Genomic DNA, 20183 nt, shown 5'->3' with positions numbered 1-20183 from the left:
AAATTGAATACTATAGCTAAGCACATATTACTTCTTAAGCAAACTCATTTTGAGAAGTTACTTACCCCTGCTTTCTGTCTCATGTCCCCACACCGTGTATTGATGCCTACTTGTTTTGAGATTGTTGTGGAAGTGAGCTTTAATTTATTCACAAATACCCTGTATGCGTACTGAGGTGTTTGTGGAAGAAACAGGAACAGTATGCTGTCCCATCTACTAATCTGTTACTTCCTGATGCCCCATAATATCCTTCAGTGGACCTAGAAACAGCAATTAGCCTGTGGCTGGGAAAACCTGATAGTACTAAAGTATAAGTGCTGACAGGAAGGCAATTTTGCTTTTATAGGAGGATGATTAAATGCATGTTAGAAGGAAAATATGCATGTTTTTGAGAACACTAGAAACTAGTCATTTCTAATGTACATCTCAAAAATAAAGCAAATCAATGAAAGGTTACAAGATGTACTTTTAAAAGAGAAAATGCAAGGAGAAAAATGTAGTTTTAAATGGCATTCTCAGATTTTCCTTTAAGCCTGTGATTAATAATCTTTGTGTTTCTACCACGAGGCAAGCTGCTGTAGTCTTACCCACTACATATTTTCATGAAAAATACCTTAACTTGCTTAATTTTGGGCTTCATTAATTCTGTGATGTCTTTGCCTCCTGTTTTGAAATGCCAAAATGCTAAATCTTTTGGACAAATTTTAGTCCACTAGTAAATTAAGAAGTATGAATTTTTGGTCCCACGTATAGAAAAAAAATTTTGTCGTAAAATGATATTATGTTAATCTACTATAAAGAGTAAATTCAAAATGGCATTTTCTGAGCAGTTTTGCATGGAAATTCTGATAGTCAAGTAAGGTGAGGGGGAACAGAAAAAAAAAGTTGTAAAAAAAAGAATTCCTCTTACAGGCAATAGTATTGGATTTGAGGTGTTACATTAAGAGAACTCCAAGCAAACTCACACTGTGCTGCTGATGTCAAAACTGAGAATGTACCTGGTAAAAGCATGTTACAAGAATTCTTGTTCCAGGACACCACAACTTAAGGCCAGTCGGGGCCCATAATTCCTTAGTTCTGATAAAAGACCAAGTTCAAACTAGCATTTTGTTAACTTGCTACTCTAAGAAGCACCATTACATACACTCTCAAATCAAGTTTACTTTTAAGTTACATTGGTTTATTTTCTCATAAACCTTTTAACCCAGATAATAGCTTAAGAAATCTAGCTTTTATGACTAGAATATGACTAAGCAATGAGCAATAAGTATGATTTCTAAGTCTAAATGATTTCTAATTATTCTAGTAACATAGTTACAATACTGATTAATTCATACAAATAATTTTAACTATCAATTAAATAGAAGGAATAAATAATACAATTAATAATTATAAATAATAAATAGAAGATCAGTGATGTAGAAAATACTTCTAAATTTGAGATGTTTCTCTGCCTAACTTCAAACATTAAAGGCATCTTGCTTTTATGAATATGTAATACAATGATAGGTCAGACAGATGGAAACAAATGATTCTGTCTGAGATAAACAGGTTTCTTGTATATAAACCAGAAACAGAGAAGGTAACACACTTCCATTTAGCACTTTGATGTAGAAATCTACAAAACAGGGTTTCCTTCTTACTCTGTAAAAAAAAATTTGACCTCTTTTTAAAATTGCCTTGAAGCCCTATATACTGGTTTCAGTTCATGCATTGACAGCAAATGCTGTTGTTAGTGTCTCAGTGTCCAGTGGCATTTGATTAGAAAAATATAGAAGTCCAGTCTTGCAAAAGTTCCTTAACAATGCAAACAATCCTGAAGACCTTAGTCCAGCATCGCCATGGAGTTCCTTAAAAGTGATAATTCCACTTAAAAAGTAAGGAATAAAAGTCACCTTACTCCTTCTGTTTTGCAGTGAAGTATCAAATTTTTGATTGAGTTTTCTCTAGCTTAAAAAGCAACACATGCTATTATAAACTATTTTACTGTGTTTTCTTTGCCTTCCCGTGACATTATTTATAAAGATAGCTGATATACTGTACTACAATATCAGTAAAATCAGTAAGTAAGAAGTAAGGCTTAGGTAGTAGTAAGTAAGTAAGTAGTAAGGCTTAGGTATTTAATTGATTTACTTCAAGTAAGCTTGATTTCCCTTATACTTCCAACAGAAAAAGGAAATGCATGTAAATAGCAGTGAAAAACTTTTAAGTTTCTTCCATTATGATGCTGTATATGTTAAGTCATCTGGTGGTAAATATAGGACTTAAATAAAGAAATATGTGTCCAGTGTATAGGATCTTAAATAAATGTATGTCCTGCGTATAGGATTTCATTAATGAATTTTTTTTTTGTTACAGAATACTTCTGTATATTTAACTACAATGCAAAATTCTTGGGTAGTACAGAAGTTTACACAAGAAAATACAGCATTGCCTCTTGTTGTTAAAGGAAAGGTTCATAAAATTTATATTTAAATGTCACTGCTACTGAAGATATGGGTTGGTAAAGGCATCAGTAAAATAAAATCACGGAATAACTGTAGTGATGAGCAAGCCCAGTATATTTAGAGCCTGGTTTAGTGTAGCTATGATTTGTGTCAGAAGAATTGTATAGATTATATTATTACATTTAAAATTACTTATGGTGCAGCTTATTTCCAAATGCCAATTTTATTATAGGATTTTGAAGTCTTAAAATAATATTGAAGATTAATTATGTATTTCAAAGCTGCTGTAGATGCATAGGTAAGCAGATTAACAATTATTGGTCTATAAAATGCTTGTTTAGAAGCTGTCAAAACTTTGACTCTTCAGTATGCCTTTTCTTCTATACTCTTCCTCATAATTTCAATTAAATTTTAATCACAGTGTAGTTGTCTTCAGGGTGCTGCTATGGAATAATTAAAAGTGCAGCTGAAATTAAAGCAATTCCTAGTCAGAATACATGTAAAAACATGCTAGAAGTTGTGCCGTCACACTGCACAGCATACCTCAAATTTTGATATGTTGCTCTTTTTACGGAAACTTCAGTTTCTCTGCCTCACCATTGCTTCTGAAGATACTGGTGGAAAAATTCAGTAGAGTGAACCTGAACACTGAGAGTATGAGAAAGGAATTATGACCTCCTCACTTAGAGGCATCCTTTCTTTCCCCTGAGAGCATAACAACCCTTAAAATGTTATGTGCGCATGGTAGAACCAATTGAGCACTCCCCTCAAAACAGAACTTGTTTCAGGCTGAAAGGGGCAAACCAACTTGTTTTATGCAGCACAGTTAACTGCTCCTTTCCTCTGTTGTGATCTGTGTTTTCCCTGTATCCATCCATGCATGATCCCAAAAAAAGAGAGAGAAAAACGAGGCCTATGTGTCCCATGAAACTGAAACCAGGTTGGAGGTGAAAAACAAATGAGCAGTCAAACGTTGTTTGGCAGAGGTGCTCTTGCAGAAGAAACATTATGTAAGAAAGAACATTTTAGTCACCCTTGCATGAAAATCAGGCACAGCAATTAGGTGCTTGATTAGATTAAAAAGGTACCAATTCAGATCACAAGCAATATGCTGCCTGAGGAAGCCAAGTGCTAAAATGCCAGCACGTATTTTCACATGTTCTCATGCCTGGGGCTTTTTAAACACCATAAGAAGAAATCAATCAGCTCAAAAACATATCCATGGAAAGAGAACTGGAGCACAAATATGCTCCAAGACAGCCTCAAGTAGGCACAAACATTGTAAATCCATTATATACACAGTGTGAGACATCTCAGGCAGTGATTACAGGAATGATTCCTGTAGTGTCATTTGTGCATTATTTATCATTTTGGACCAAATTGCTACAGCCAAACTCAGTTTTTATTTTAAAAAAAAGATGTTTCCTTTATCTGTAATCAGTGAAATCCAAAAGTTGTGTAGTAGATACAGTGTTGCCTAGAGGATCATGTCCTGAGCCTTGAAATAGATGGATTTCTTTCTAGAATAATACAGTACTGGACTGTACCTGCCATAAATATGAATATCTGAAAATCCCACCTTCTTAAAAGAACATTAGAACCATCAAGAGTATTTCTGTGATTGACTCATACAGTTGATAGTTGTTACAAGTTATTGTCAGGTCTCTTTTCTACAACTCTGTCATGCATCTTTTATTGAAATTTTTCATTGAAATGCTTTGGAAGGGTCAGAGGAAAGGAAACAAGAACAAGAATAAACTAGTCATAATTCCATTGCATAATTAGTGGAATACCATAAAACCAGCATCAGCAATACCAATAGTCACCTTTGTGAAAAGCAGTAAAATTAATTGAAAGTCCTTGTTAGCTTTACATCACATTGATTTTAGAATACCACTTTCTTTAATTTTACTCACTTGTCCAACAATTTCACTTCACAACAATTTCACTTCACGTATGAAATTGTTCTGTACTTTCTAAGTACTTTACTGCCTTAAGACATTCAAGTGCTAATATGTTCATCAACTCTATTTGCCAGACCACGTTTCTGAGAGAGAGAGGGAACAGCACCTGAGAGACTGGCGCTGTGCTCAGTAGCATCGGTGATTATGAACACCCTAACACTGGTGCACAATACAGTAGGAAGTTTAAAGTTTTCATAGAATAATATTGAAATATCATTCCTCAAGGTTCAAGGGTTGTGCTAGAAGTCATAATAAAAATATTGATTTAAATCTACTGGTTACATTTCTCTGAGATAAGCTTAAGAAATGCCTTCAGAGATTTTTTGTTCATAATCAAGATTAAACTGTTGTCAAACTATTTAAAGGTTAGTTAAGTGCTTGTATCAAAAAGCATAAGGTAAAGGTGACCTTAAAAATCTGTTTAATAAATGTAACCTTACATCTTTGTAATGTTTTTTAATAAGGTTTTAGACTAAGGTCATTGCAGATCCCTTTGTTTTGATTTTGTGTCTTGCTTCATTTTGGGTATATCAGCTGAGATGCATCCAGTTTACTGAAATATATTCTTCGTCTCCACTTCATCCTTAGTTTGATTTGTCATAATAAAATGTTCAGCAAGGAAGAGTTTCTTTTCGGTTCATCTCTAACTCCACAGGGATGCCAAGAAGTGACCAACTATTTCTATACATGAGGGTACTTTAGAAAACTGTGATCCATTAAGATTATTAAATATTTTTAACTTTTTTTTTGTGAAATCAAATGATTGCCACATTGACTTGAACATTAATTGTGCCTGAAAGTTTTTTTTTGATAGGTATGATTTTTCACCTGGGGAAAGACACCATGCTTCTGCTGAGAGCACTAATATTCATGATATATGAAGACTGCTACTTTTAAGTAATAAATACCACAGTTCTGCAAGATAAAAATAACCTGTTGTGAATTGCTGAGTGGTCTCAGATTGTTCTGTCTTCTCCGATATCCAGAATGTTCAGCATTTTGGAGCAGCAAGTAGTTCTAGTTCACATAATACAAGTGTACTGCAATGCCTGCAAAACCCATAGGGGTCAGATGTTGTACAAGAGACCCAGTGCTTTTGATCAGGGCCCAAGGTCATAAGAGAATCACTGCCAAATTGTACTGCAGCCTGTTTGGGGGAAGAAAGATGTTACCTATGTATAATTCTGTAAGAAAACAAGTAAACACAACTCTTAACTTATCATTTCTGTATTTCCAGTAACAAAGAATATATGAAGAGTAAAACTAAGGGAAGTGACCATGGTTAATGAAGAGCACTTTCTGCACCCCTTGTTTAAGAAGAAGGAATTTGCTGAGCCTAATAGACAAAGAGTAATAATCAACAGAACTAATTCTAAGAAGTGCCAGGATCTTTGAACCATAGAAAGAATTGATGGACTTGACAAAAATGATATGAAACATTCCACACTCTGCTGTCATCTGTTGTTGCTTGCTCAACTGTGAAGAACTCTGTATTCAGGCTGCTTTCTACAATAATGCCAATCACCTTTTTTGGACTCTGAAGTGATATTTTCTTATCAGCTCTCTAGTAGTTTCATTTGCATGCATTCTGTAACTATGCACAAGCAAATTCTATTACCTATTTTACCTATTTAAAAATAAGCACAGTGGTGAATAAAATAAATTTCATTTTTCTGACCCACTCCATTCTAATTGCTTAGGTCCACACCAGTGGAAACTGGAACTGATGTTGTATGAGGGTTAGGGCAAATATCTGCTCATACCATATGAAAATGAGCTTCTAAAGATACTTTCACTGTTGGTAAAAAGGAGATAAAAATGTTATTTATAACAAGTCCTTATGTTGTGTACATATATTGTCCTTGAAATATTTTTGATTTTACTTTATTTCTTGTAAAAGAGAAATTCTATAATTTATTTAGAAAATACTACTGTAAACTATAGTTTTATTGATGAATAAACGATTTTTTTCTGAAGACTATCACACCTGTCATCCTGCTGTTGATCCATACTAGACAAAATTGTTCTTGCATTTCTCTACCTTCGTGGGAAAATCTTAAGAGGCCTCCTGAGATATGACAAACATGGAATCTGTCTTTACCAGCTCTATTATGATAAGGGGAATCTTGAAATTAGAGCAGGAAAGCCAAAGGAACATACTCAATAGGCACTACTTTATAAAACCATTTCAGGTTTTATCAATATGGGAAGTTATTTTAGGGTAACTACAGAAACTGCTTTGGTTTTGAGCCTGTATCTCATGATTACCACTTTTCTAGGCTTTAAAATTGGACTGCTTAATCTCAGGAAGAAAATTATTCTGCAGCTCTGAGAAAAGTAAAACCAATCTTCATGTCCCATGAGTAAAACATTTTGTACATCTCTGCCAAGTGTCTGTTCCTTTATGCACAGTGTACAGAATATTTAGAATGTGTCTCTGTGCAGATACTTGTCATTAGTCTCATTTGGGGAAAAACATTTAGCACCCAATTAACCTTCATAAAGAACACACATGACAATTTTTCCCCAATTATCAATGTTCCCCAATTATCGAGTAACTATAGCATCTGAATCACTTGTTCTTAGGAAGAACCCAAAGGATTCACAACTTAACTGCAACAATTCTGTCCAAAACCAGAATGTCTGTACCAAACTATTCAGAGACTGAGACACAATCAGTCTTTTGTACCCAATCTCTTTGTCATGGGCAATTTAATTGCATATAACTCAAGAGTATTTTCCCAAACCCTTCCACTAGACAATGATACAAGAACAATCAGTAGCACACTCCCCCTGTTCTTCATAGAAGACATTTGCTGAAACATTTAATATTTGCTTTAAGTAAAAAAATCTATCAGCTCTTTCCAGACTGAATGTGTGGGGCATGACCCTACAGGGCTTCTGCATCTGCAACTCCTCCACAAGTATTTTACACCAGCATAAAAAGGTACTAATGCCAGTATTGTGATATGAACAACATCAATTGTTGTTCCTGTTGCTCCTAAGGGACAGGAATCAAGATTAAAAACACTTAAAAACTATTGTTAAAATTGCTAATCCGTAATTAGAGCCCTTTAGCAGTTGTGTACTGATCCTTGCTTGGTAGTAACATCCTGTAAAATTCACAAAGAAGCACACAGGAGTCTGTTGAAAACAGAAAAGAAGCCGGCTGAGTTAGGTACCAGTTTGATACACACAGCTTTTAGGTAAAAAAGTCTTCATAACTTCAGTTGAAATTTGCGCAAGGGGCTTGTTTGAGCTTTTTTGCCTTGTGTAGAGTAAAATAATTAATTTTGGCTTATAGAAAAGTATTATAAAATTACAGATCTTGGTGAGAAACTTGATAACTAATTCCCTAATGTGGTGGAAGATCACAGAATCAATAGAACAATTTGGATTGGAAGGGACCTTTCAAGACCACCTCATCCAGCCCCTCTGCCATGAGCAGGGACATCTTCAACTAGATCAGGTGGCTCAGAGCAACTAACTGCTTACTTTAATTAAGAGTTTTTGAAATATAAAAATGCATCACACAGTAACCAGCGGTAGGCTTCTGAAGCTTTTGGTCCTGTCCAGTGGAAGGCTCTGAAGTGAAACCTGTCAGTGTTCCTATAGAAACTGTGTAGGTTTTTGAAGAAACCTTTTTTATAGAAATTATTTCTTACCTCTCATCTATTTGGCGAACCTAGTTTATTTATTTCACTTTAAGCAACAATACGACATGTCTGGCTGAGACTCTACATCTTCACATACTGTTGATAGTATGGCATCATCAGCATTTATGTAACTTAGTGGAAAATGTCAGGTGTGATAAATTATGTGCTTTATTTTCCCTTCATCGGCTCAGCGAGACATTTTGCCTGCAGGATGTAGAACAGAACACTTCCTGTCACAGAAAATAGTCCTCGAACGGGTCCCTGAGTGAATGCTTGTGCGTAGTGTGGCTTCTAATTGCTATTTTACCCCAGGGGCCAGCTCCTTGTAAATCTCCGCAGCGCGGCCGCTGTGCGTGAGCAGATGCCCGCAGACACTGGCCCAGAGCGCTCACTGCCTGCTCTGAGAGCAGCGGCGAGCCGGAGGCGCTCAGCGGGGGCAGGCCGCTCCTTGTCTCTGACACGTCGGGGTCCAGATCTCGCCGAGGGGAGCCTGAGCAGCACACCGGGCCCGGCACCCGTTTCCTAGGGACAGGAAACGGGTCCCTAGGCCGTGCTAGAGACGAGGGAAAGACACCGGTATAAGGCTGGCGGGGAAAGCCCCGCCGCCTCGAAAGCCTTGCGAGGCGGACAGACCGTGTTCGGCTCCGATACACCTGTGCTGTCTCGGTAGCGAAAGCGCTTGGCTTTGATTTATCCTGGCGCTGCTGAGGCTGGAGACAGCAGTGGCTGGGAGGAAGGGAAAACCCGCACACTCTCCCTCTGCTCGGCGCTGCCGTGCGGCCGAACGCGCCCTCAGGGCCCGGCCCCCGCTCCCTTCGCGCCGCCGCGGGGAGGCGGTGGCGGGCGGCCGCCCGGCCCTGTCCCGCCCCGCCTCTTCCGCAGCGGCCCGGGCGCTATGTGGCGGGCGGGGGCGACGGGCGCTGTGCGCGCCGCGGGACGGGCGGCGGCGGCGGCGGCCGGGGCGCGGCAGCGCGGCGGCACCGGGGACGCCCCGAGGGCGGGCACAGCCGCCGCCGGCAGCGGCCGCACGGTGAGCCAGGGGCGGGCGGACGGCGGGGGCGAGGCGCGGCCTGCGCCGCGGCGGGCGGAGCGGCCGTGGCCGAGCCCCGGCTGGGGCGGGCAGGCAGGGAAGGGCTACAGGCGGGGATTCGCTAGGCGGCCGCCGGCTCCGGGCAGGTCTGTGTCAGCCCGCGGCAGCCAGGCCGGCGCCGCCGCCGGGACGCCTCCTCGCAGGCCGGCCGGCAGCGGGGCGCGTCTTCTACTGCCCACTCTCCCGTCTGCCTTCTGCTTTCTCGTTCTCTCCGTGCCTCGGGAGCTGGCGCACACCGGAGCTGGTGCGTTCCTCTGCTGCCCCTCTCCAGGCGCAGAAGGCGGTGCTGGCCGCCCTCAGCCGGGTGTGGTACGCGGAGGCAGGTGCCGGCTGTGTGCTGACACCGCTCTTGGCAGCCTCCAGTCACAAACCGAATATAGGAGCACACTGATGGAATTAATGCCTCAGCCTCGACAGAGCTTGAACGTGCTCGTGGTCTTGTAGGTTTTGATTCTGAGCGTGTATAAAATGCTGTAGGGTAAGGATGCAGTCAAGCATATAAGCAGTGTGGTGTATTTTGTCGGCCGGTATCTTTGTGTCGCCCTTCTGTCCTTTCTGCCTGTGTCGTGGTTTTGGACTAACAGGCAGCTCATTGCTAACACATGCGGATAGGTGTTGCGCCACATGGAGAGAGATCGGCCGTTCTTGAAGAGAGGCTGACATAGCTCCTTTGCTAGTGTCACTTGCTTTTCAGCTCCGTCTGAAGTTTTCAGAACCTTGCATGAGTACACAGAAAGTAATCATGAGTGCTGTTCTACCATTAAGCTGAACGGTCAGTGCCAGTTAGGAAGAAAATGCAAATCATGCCGTCTTCCTTTCCTGCTGGATAGGATAAATACTTCTACTACTGTGTCTGGCCTGGGGATACAGCTTTTCCATAATTTGGAAATCTGGGATCTGAAGTGGTTTTGGCTCTTTGTACATAAGGATGATCCAAGGTTTGTGTTTGTTTCAGCGTAATACGTTCCTGACTTCCATCAGAGGGACGCATGTTGTTGGTAGTGCAGCATTTGAGTAGTGGATACTTAGGAAAATCTGAGCCTAAGCTATTTAATAGACCGAAGTTGCTCAGTAATTCTGTGGTAGAGCAATAGAAAAGTTAGAATAGTTCTCTTTTCTTAGTTCATTCTTCTATGAATGAGAGGGTGTAGGGCTTTATTCCATTAGCTTGCATAATGAAGACAGGGATAATTCTAGATTGCTGCAATTATCTGACGACTAAAGATGCATAATTCCTTCCATATTAGCCCTGCAATATAGAATATGAACATTTTACTTGAGGATGGAAAGGACTTAAAGGAGCTGTTTAATTTATATGATAAATACATAGTTTATAATTCATTACATTTTAACTTCAATTCCATTTTGTTTCTGCTTACTTTAAACAGCAATTACAATATTATTCAGATGTGAAGAGCAGGACTGCTTGGTTCATGAATTTGAGAAATGCAAGAACTCTGAGTGGCACAAGGTAAAAATACATTTTGAGGTACTCATATGAAAATATTGGTTATGTATTTTAGAATAACTTATATATGTACTAATACTACCAAACTAATGTAATGTTGACATGATGTAAAGGACAACTACAGTTTCAGCTAAAAGCATTTTGTGTGTATTTGCGAAGTCACTTAGCAAATATACAAATTACAAAATTGTGTACCTAAACACAGGTGTCTAGCACCATTTCACATGTGCCAGAGGATGAGAAATTTCTGCTTGTTCTGAGAGAATGTGACACAGCATCTCTTGGAGACTGCTCCCTTCTGATGCAGTAGTTGGAGACACAATAAAGGATTATGCAGATGTCTGAAATGGCTCTTGCCTTCAGGTGCCTAAAGTGGACCCTGAACCTCTACATGAATCCTGCCCGATCCAAAGGCTTTCTGTTCCCCATGCCCCAAAGCATTTTGTGGTGTCCTTCACATCAGTGGCATAGAGTATATTTCAGTAACTGGATAAGAAACTTTTCTAATAGTTTCTGTTATGAACTGATATATATTATATATTCAGCCCATAGCAGCTGTTTCATTGCCATAAGTATTAGCAAAAATTGAGATTATTTTCCCAAAGTGTTTGCTGGCAGGGACACCCCTTTACACACTCAGCTGAAAGCTGACACTGATAGAGATGGAACAGCTTACGTGATTTGAATTACATTTGGTTAATTAAACTGTTCTGCTCTTGGTTCCACTAAAGACTGAAAGAGAATTGGTCTCACAGGTGCTTTAAGCCTTACGTAATGGCCACAAGGGTGCTTTGAGACTCTCTGGAGTAGTCTGTAATTCATAAGTGTTAGTTCATAAGCACAGTTTAAATAACATCTAATTGCATGGGTAATTCCAGTTGAGGAGGCAAATGCTATGCATAAACATGACATGTGATACTGACATTTCTAAACTGTGTATAGCTACAGCAAGTTTTGTAGAGCCTAATGACATATTTCTAAATGGGAGATGCTTTTGTCTCTATTTGTAGAGTTCAAAACTTAAACAAAGTCCTATTATGAAAATTCCTTACTTTAAAATCTGATGCTGTTTACTAAATGGGGTTAGTATATCTAAGGCAGCAAGTATCTTTTCCTCAGTTAAGAGATCTCTAATATCAACTAATTTCAAAATTTCACTTCCATTGATAAGGTGGATTGTCAGTTACATCACCTTAAGAAAAATGACTACTTGTTTTAGAAGATCATTTCATGGTTACAGTTTCATCCAAAGTTGTGGTCTTGGTATGTTTTTATTATAGGGAGAATGCTGTCTTCCATGCTTTTCCTCCTAATTGTGGACTTCTATGTCATTTGTAGCTCTTTAGATGAGACAACCTATGAGAAACTGGCTGAAGAAACACTGGACTCCTTAGCAGATTTCTTTGAGGACCTGGCGGATAAACCTTTTACCCCAGAAGATTATGATGTCTCTCTAGAGGTATGTTTTAAATATTATATTACCACTGTAATTATTGTAGGGGTTTTTTCCTATTATTTGAAGGAGAATTTTAAATTAGTCACCTTAGTGCTGATACTGAAAATGCAATGAATTTTTTCCCATTTATTGTATACTGACCAGGGCAACAATTCTGGTGAGAAGCAACACATACCATTGTGTGATTTAGGGATTCAAAATTTTTCATGTTTAGAGAAAGACATAATATTGAATAATAAATGAGCACAGTGGAGATGGAAACTGTTCTCTTATTTCACATTGTTCTATAAATTTTCCTAAACAGGCACAGTCAGTTCCCTTCTGGTGTACTACATAGCACAGTACATCTCATGTAACTGTTAGAGCAGTTTCTTTGGTTGCCCTGAATACAGACAAGCAGCATTTGTATTGACCAGGTAGTGTATGTTTGTCCTGGCTTTAATGACAGCCTGTGGTGGAGAGAAGCAACAGGTGGGTGCAGTGTTGGATAGGTTGTTGCAGAAGTGAGACCAGAGCGTACACATGGGGAAGAGGCTACTGTCACAGGAGACATTGCATGGCTGGAGCCTTCAGTAGTCAGTTACTCAAATACAGGCGTGACAGACTCAGAACAAAAATGTTTGTGTTATTTGTAGAGGGGATTTATTAGTGTTTTTATAAATTCAGTTCCTGAAGTGATCTATGTCTTACAGCCCTGAACATGACTTGGAGAAGAGTACCGTTTCTCCCTACAGTACTGTCTGCTACACAGGTTTTTCAATACTGCAGTTTTTTGAGGTCACATAACTATTGCTCTCTCTTCATGTCTTAACCACAACGAGATTGCTTTGTGCTGGCACTGTCAGTTATGTTTTTGTGCCCCAGAATGTTGAATCAGGTGGTTTGGGTTTCACTGGGCAAAATACAAAACCAAAACAAAAGTCTGTAGTTTTTGGACTTCCTTGTGTAGCTTTGTCATCATAATTTTCATTCTGTATTTCTGATAGCTAAGATATAAAATAACATATTGCCAGTAGCTTTCTGTTTAGCAAATACTACTTGTTGCTTTAATTAAGTATATAGATAATGTTACAGCTAATTGCTTTTCTGGTAGAAAGCATTTTAAAACGTTACTCTTCAGTATGTTTTAGGAGATCAATGTACCTATTAGCCTGATGTAACTGTCCTAGGACAAAAATAAGCAATAGTTGAAATTTACCTTTTTAGTATTATTAAACACTTCATTATGCTAAGCAGATGAGTTATGTCATAATTTTTTTTCTCCATCTACTGTATGGTGGATTATGTTTGACACTGACTTGTGAAGCTCAAGAGCTAATACTTTTACATCTTAATTTTTATCAGTGGTCCTTTACTATATAGACAGGATGATGACAATTAATAATATGCTGTCATTTCTGTTGAAAGGAGAGGGTTAAATAGCCCAGGTTTAAATTCTAAACAAACAGGGTCAGTGCTGCAAGAAACCACAAGGTGGCAAATGTGATAAAGGTCTGCTGTGGCTGTTGTAACTGTGAGTGCTTTGAGCAATTTATATTTTCGTGTTCAGGAAAAAAAAGAATCTCTTTAGAAAAATATTTTTGTTACCGGGAGGTAGCAAACATTCATCCAGTAGTACAAAATATATACAGCAGTATTTCTTAAAATATGGTAAAAGTATCTTGCAATTTAAACTCTTAAAAAAATTCAAGTAATATTTTCTTGAATTTTGAGTAGTATTTGAGAAGTACTGTAAAATATATGAGAAAATGTTTTCAACATATCAGTAGAGGTTAACCTCTATTTACCTTGCAAGGATGGAGGAACAATACTTTCTAACAGCTGTTACACAGTATAAACAATAGTATAATTTTTTGTTGACTTTTTGAAAATCTATTTACTTATAGTGTGTCTGTAGAAACATGTAGCACACTGAATACTTAGTATGGCATTACAAATCTCATAGAAGAATGCTATATACAGAACCTGTATATCATTATTCAGGCCTAATCCTCCATCCTGTTCTTATTCTGCTGTATCTCTACAATTCTAAGACCATGAGATATGGAAAACTTGAAATTCTGACAACCAGAGAAGTAGCTTGTTCTTGCCCTTCTGTGCACTGTACTAATGTCCAATAGAAATAGCTGGCAGGACAAACCTGATGGGACTTGTAACCAGAAAACACTTTTATTTTTATAGCTTTTATCACAGATTTACCTATTCTGTGCCTTAAGCACAGAAAGAGCAGGGAAACTAAGGTAAAAAATCAGATCCCAAGAGCATTATTTTAAGCCTAGTGCTACTTGAGATATGTTCCTCTGAGTTACTTTGTAAGGGAAGGAAGCTTTGAGTTGCTGCTTGTGCTACAGAGTATGTTGGCAGGCAGTAGATACTCATGCCTGAAAGTATTTTTCCCCATAGTGAGTGTTTATACATAGCAAATAGCCAGGCAATGATATGTACCTCTAGTAGTATCTTCTGACTAAAGCATGAAAGGTATGATACCCTTAAAGAAGCTTTGTTGTGCCATAGGCCTTGAAGTATTTGAGATACTGTGAATTAAATAAATTATTATCTGAATCGTCACATTGCATTCTGTAGAAATATTTCCCTTTTAAATTAGTATAATTCAGATCACCTTTAGATCAACTCCAGTCCAAATATTGTTGTTTTTTCACTCGTAAAATCAGAACAGAAAATATTTTTGTCAGTTACTAGAAACATGAATTATGTTGTCAGTAAGAAATATGAGCAAGAAAGAGAAGATAAATGTTCACCAGGATAATTGTGTAAAGGTGACATAACCACAGCAAAACCAGACTCATGGAAAACCAGAGTCATGGAATTTAGAACTGGAGGATTTTTTCAGGAATGAATCCAAATTATCAAGAAAAATATGTGTTTGTTCCCTGTAAAACTGTTACCATTACTGAAGAAAAGTAAGGTAGAACTGCATGGCTCAGAAATCTGGCAATGACACATAAAGCTTCTTGACTTTGTACCACACCAGTTCTGCATTGTTCATTAATATAAAAAAGTTTTATTGGATGATGTTTTAATCATTGCAAAATGAATTGCAATGGTCTGGTCTTTTCAGGATGCCAGGTCCAAGCTCAAGAATATTATTTAAGTAGTAACATTGTGAATGGTACAAACACACTAAAATCAAACTCTGATCTAGACTTTAGACCTTCTGGTCAGACTCAAAGATATGCTAGGTTTAATGATCATTCTCCTTAGCTATTATTGTTTGGGAAGATGGTTGAGAATTGGATACAGGTATGTAAGTTTCTGCCAGTGCAGGTGAAGTAATTGTTGTCAAAGTAGCGGGATACAAATTTTTTATTTCTTACTTTCTTTGTCTTTTAAGAATGGAGTACTAACAATTAAATTGGGTGGAGACATGGGAACATACGTAATCAATAAGCAAACACCAAACCGGCAGATTTGGCTGTCCTCACCCACTAGGTAAGTTAGTTACATAATATCTGCAGACTGGGTGGAAATGTATTTCCTCTTATTTATAGCATGGCATGATCATGTAATATCCTTTTCATAAATAACCCTTCTACTAGGCATAGTCTTAAAATGTGATATAATCTAAATATTCAGTAATGGTTTGGTACAGGGTTTTGGGCACACTGCAGTATTACTGGCATACCTAAATTAATTGTTACAGGAAATGTGTAACAAAGAATTTTCATATGCTGTTTCAGCCCAAAACCACTGCCTATAGGAATATAGTTTACTCATAGGAAATATTACCAGCAATGATTAAAAAGAAACAAACAAAGCTTCTGTTGGAAAAAGAGTGATGATGATGTCATCATCTAAACCTCTCTTTGTGTTTTAAACAGGGTGGCTCCTTCCCTTTTAAGCTTGTGGGATTTCCTGCTTCATATGTTTATGTATGCCACACTGGTTGTTTTTGTCCAGCCTCTGCACTTCACAGGAGACTTAGCTAGCTGCTTCCTCTGCCTTTCCTAATGATGTGTTTTGATCCATTTCAGGTTTTATGCTTGGTTTCAGCAAGGAGGGCAGCCATATAAGTGGGAAAATGCTGTAGCTGTCCCCCCTCAAAATCTGTATTCTTTGCCATGATCCCTTGAAAAGAACCCAGGGAGCTGATAAGTGTTAATGGTGAAGGAACGAGCTTATAATATTTTTGTGTAACTGACACACGAGCTTCATCTCTTTATAAAAACCAAAATTCAGATAATTCCCGTCTGTTTAGCTCCAGGCGAGCTAAGACATATGTGCTCCAGAAAATGGAGTTTGAGGAAAAAAGTTAAATTTTTCCTTTTTGTACTCCCTTAACTGGTGTTAGATAAACAGTGGTATTTCCTGGAACATGATGCTATGTGTTCACTTATTTCCTAACTTCTGAAAGGCAACTCTAGCAAATACTGTATGATCTGAACTGTCATCTTCTTAACTGCAATATGCTGGGAATTGAATAAAGGAAATGTCGCTGCCAGTAATTGCTTGTATTGAATGTTTTGGAGAATTTTTTACACTAAATGTTGACATTTAGTCTTATATTCCAGGGGAGATTAATTTGTCAAGTTGTGAGACATTTTTCTTGGAATTTTATTTTGTCATCTGTTTGCTATTGAGTATCCGTACACCTGAGTGAAACTTTACTTAGTTGACAGTTACAAAAAAGGGGCATCAGAAGATGTGTGCAACCTGCCAGCAGTGTGATTGCAGCAATTTAATGTAGCTCCTGACTGAAAAGACTTTTCAGCCTTACAGAATGTTAGCAATAGCTTAATATGATATTATAATTTTTTTCTCTTATGGTTGAAACATATATGCAGACTTTCCATGAGCAATACATTTAGTCTATTATTAACATGCATTTTTGCTTAAACTGTTAATTTGAAAGTCACATTTGTACAGTCTTTTGGAGATTCATAGAACTATGAAGGTGTTTCATGTGGTAACCTTATCACTGATATTTACTGCATAACATTTAAAACCAGTTCAGATAATATACATATTTCTCTATCATCTATTAAATGACAGATCTTAACCTGATTTTTATGAATGACAGGACCATATTCCATCGTTCTCTGGGTGCAGGAGAGTATAAACATAAGCCTGTGCTGCAGAGGTGAAGTGAGAAATACTTAGTAAAATAACTGGAGCACATAACCCTGATTAAAACAGTTACTACTTAAATAAATGCTTAACAAATGCTTACATAAATGCTACTGCTATTTATGTAAACAGAAGTTACTACTTCTGATGCAGACAGTGAGACTTCAGTGAAAGTGACTTGGATTTATGCTTGCCTTTGTAACTTCTCATACATTGAGCAGTGATTGGAAAGTTCTTCATTTGACTATTGTGAGTAGCTCGGGATAGTCAAGGTTCAGATCAGTGCTTATGCTTGTAGAGAGAGAACCTGCAGATTTTTCTTATGTATGTACAGATTAATCTGTTTTTTAGCAGACTTGGCATGTTGACTGAGTTCCAAGGTATGTGTCCTACAAAATCAAGGGTTTCTCCATTTATCCCAGATAATAATTTCATTCCTTTCTGTTTTCTTTGCTTATCTAATGTTACCAGCAGTGAGTACCTTTGAGTCATTCTCCCACCTGATGTTTGGAAAATGAGGTGGATAGCAAGGTCTGGAGTAGAACCCAGGTGTTCAAGTTTCTTTCTTGATACTTAATGTAAGCCTGGAAAAACCAATTCAATTACAATATAATAGCACAGACAAAAATAGCATTTAGTTGTAAGTCTGTCACATGCCAATATATTTGCTTTCAGGGGCTAAATTATTTTGTTGCATCTAAAAGGAAATTATTTTTGCTTTGGTGTGCTTAGAATATTTGCAAGAACTAATCAGTGGCATTAATTCAGCATTGTACAAATATCTGTAGTGATATTTGTGTGCAAGAAAATTATATCCGTGAGGGAAGATTGGGATAAAGGAAGGAGTTTTGGGGAAATCAGTGCCAAAAGCAGGAAGGGAAAGTGCTTGTCTCCCCTTGGACTGACTGATGTATCTTGTCACCTTTCAGATATTTCTATTTGATGGCTTAGTAGTTCCTGACATATCAGGCCTTTTCTGCTCCACTTCCTCAGACTGCCCACCAGCCGTTCCCCATGCTGTCTGTTCCTTTTCCTGGGCACTCTGTCGCATACATTATGCATACAGGCTTCCAGCAGGTCTCCTGAAATAATATGTACTTACACAGTGTGTGATGTTCTGTTGTGTTTTTTTTCTAGTGGGCCCAAGCGCTATGACTGGACTGGACGGAATTGGGTGTATTCTCATGACAGAGTATCTCTTCATGAACTACTATCAAAAGAGTTTTCAACAGCTTTAAAAACTAAATTGGATTTGTCCTGCTTAATATATTCTGGGAAAGAAGATACTTGATTTTATTCTACCTCATGGAAGTTTAAAGACTTTAACCTCAAGCCAAGCTGTTTCTTAGGCTGAAGTACCTGAGCTTAATTCTGTTGTTTTTCTTGGCATCAATATATTGTGCAACAAAAATGAAAATAACATTTTTTCTCTATTGCTCAGTCTTTGGATTTCCGTGGGCTTTTTGAATCCGTGCAGTACACATGGTTGAGGTCGCCCATCCTGTCACTTCATTTCTTGCTTTCTTCCTGCAGAAGTCATGAATTTTTAGTTTCTATAGACGTGTTTGCATGTAAGGACTGACTGCCTGGTGACTTCTGACCAGCACACAAACACTGAACTTTGCTTGGTGAAACATTCACCCAAAACAAGAAATGCCTGCCAGTTACATTGGCATAAATTGCGGTACTGTGAATGTACTGCCTCAAAATTTGTGGCTATTGTAATACATCATAGTCACATTTAACATGTCATAGTGCATGTAATGACAGTTTTTTTCTTAGTATTGCAGAACTTGCTATTCTCCAAATTCTAAATTGTAGTGTGTTTCACCTCAGGATTTTTTTTTTGAGCTAAACTTTAAATTACTTAGACATTTTTGTGGTTCTGAGCATGATATGGAATTGGAAAAGCTAGTATGTGAAGTTTAAGCTGTATAGCAATACCTCTGCAAACATTTAATTCTGTTACTGTGCATTTCTCTTTCTCTACCCTTTTGTTCTTCAAAGAGTGAAAATACTTTTTTTTTGAGCCAAGCAAAATTAAGTTCATGAAAATTTGCAGTAGTTTTATTCTACTGCATTTCTTCAATAGTTTAAGATTATCTTCTTACCACCATGATGCAGCAAGTCTGCCCCTGGTACCGTGCTGATGGAGAAATTTCTTAGAATCAAGTATTGTTCTTAGGCTGATGAAGCTGTCTTCATTAGGCTATTAAATATGTGAAGGGAATAAACTATATACTCGAGATCTTGCAACAAAAAACAGTTAAAGAAGTAATGAACAGCAATACTTCAGCAATTGCACTGTTGTAATATTACAGCTTGCAGATTTTAACTGTCTGTAAAATGGAAGGACCAAATTATTGACTAATGCATGAGGGAAAAATTATACCGTGCTCTTGCAGATTGTATGAAAAGATGTTCAGTCCACAGTATATTTCTTTTCAGTTTCTCTGATGCTGTGGTTTGGCATGATTTTCTAGCTAGCTTGACAGGGAAGGATTGAATTTGTCATTGAAAAACAATAACTGTAAAGTGTTCTTGCCCAGTATTTGCATTTAGAGATTTAGAGTATAAGCATTGTTACCTGCTATTTCTCACTACTAAACAGAGAAATGTTTCGATGGAAGTAGCTCTTGGTTAATGGTTCATGCTCTGTGCATGTTTTACAATCAATATGAATTTCAGCACTATTGGATGAGGTAAATACAATGACTCCCAGACCTCATAAGAGTAAAGCATGTTTTTTCAAAAGAGTACAGGGAGGTAAAAATAGAATATGTTTTTGCAGTTCTGAATTTAGAACACTGAAGATAATTTATAGCATATGGAAATATGTATTTTTATGTAGTTACTTTTATGATATTTAACTCAGTCTCCTACAATTTCAGATAGTCGTTTAAACTAATTTATGTAGAAGTTAATGACATGATATCTGAGTCAAGGATACCTGGTTATTCCTTTGCCTGACCATGTGAAATTATTTTTTCCAATTGACTTCTCCAAAAATTATTTTC

The 20183-nt window shown here is 37.8% G+C and overlaps 2 protein-coding genes across 3 annotated transcripts in view; both read left to right on the top strand.

Annotated features, from left to right (window-relative positions):
• The window catches only part of PIP5K1B (phosphatidylinositol-4-phosphate 5-kinase type 1 beta), a 97420-nt gene extending 91028 nt beyond the window's left edge, over positions 1 to 6392 (top strand). For both annotated transcript variants that reach the window (XM_074533201.1, XM_074533202.1), the window contains one exon: positions 5649 to 6392. In XM_074533201.1, the coding sequence (XP_074389302.1) occupies positions 5649 to 5651 (3 nt within the window). In that variant the 3' untranslated portion in view covers positions 5652 to 6392. The remainder of the gene's footprint in view (positions 1 to 5648) is intronic.
• Positions 6393 to 8917: 2525 nt separating this feature from the next.
• FXN (frataxin) lies at positions 8918 to 18606 on the top strand. The gene is made up of 5 exons (XM_074533203.1): positions 8918 to 9097; positions 10546 to 10628; positions 11964 to 12084; positions 15434 to 15531; positions 18304 to 18606. The coding sequence occupies exons 1-5, from the start codon at positions 8963 to 8965 to the stop codon at positions 18455 to 18457; spliced, it is 591 nt and encodes a 196-aa protein (XP_074389304.1). The 5' UTR covers positions 8918 to 8962; the 3' UTR covers positions 18458 to 18606.
• The last annotated feature ends 1577 nt before the right edge of the window (positions 18607 to 20183 follow it).

The sequence above is a fragment of the Zonotrichia albicollis genome, chromosome Z (assembly GCF_047830755.1).
Source record: "Zonotrichia albicollis isolate bZonAlb1 chromosome Z, bZonAlb1.hap1, whole genome shotgun sequence".
In the NCBI taxonomy this organism is placed as follows: Eukaryota; Metazoa; Chordata; class Aves; order Passeriformes; family Passerellidae; genus Zonotrichia; species Zonotrichia albicollis.
Note: the sequence above shows the minus strand (reverse complement) of the source record. Positions and strands in the feature narration are given on the sequence as shown.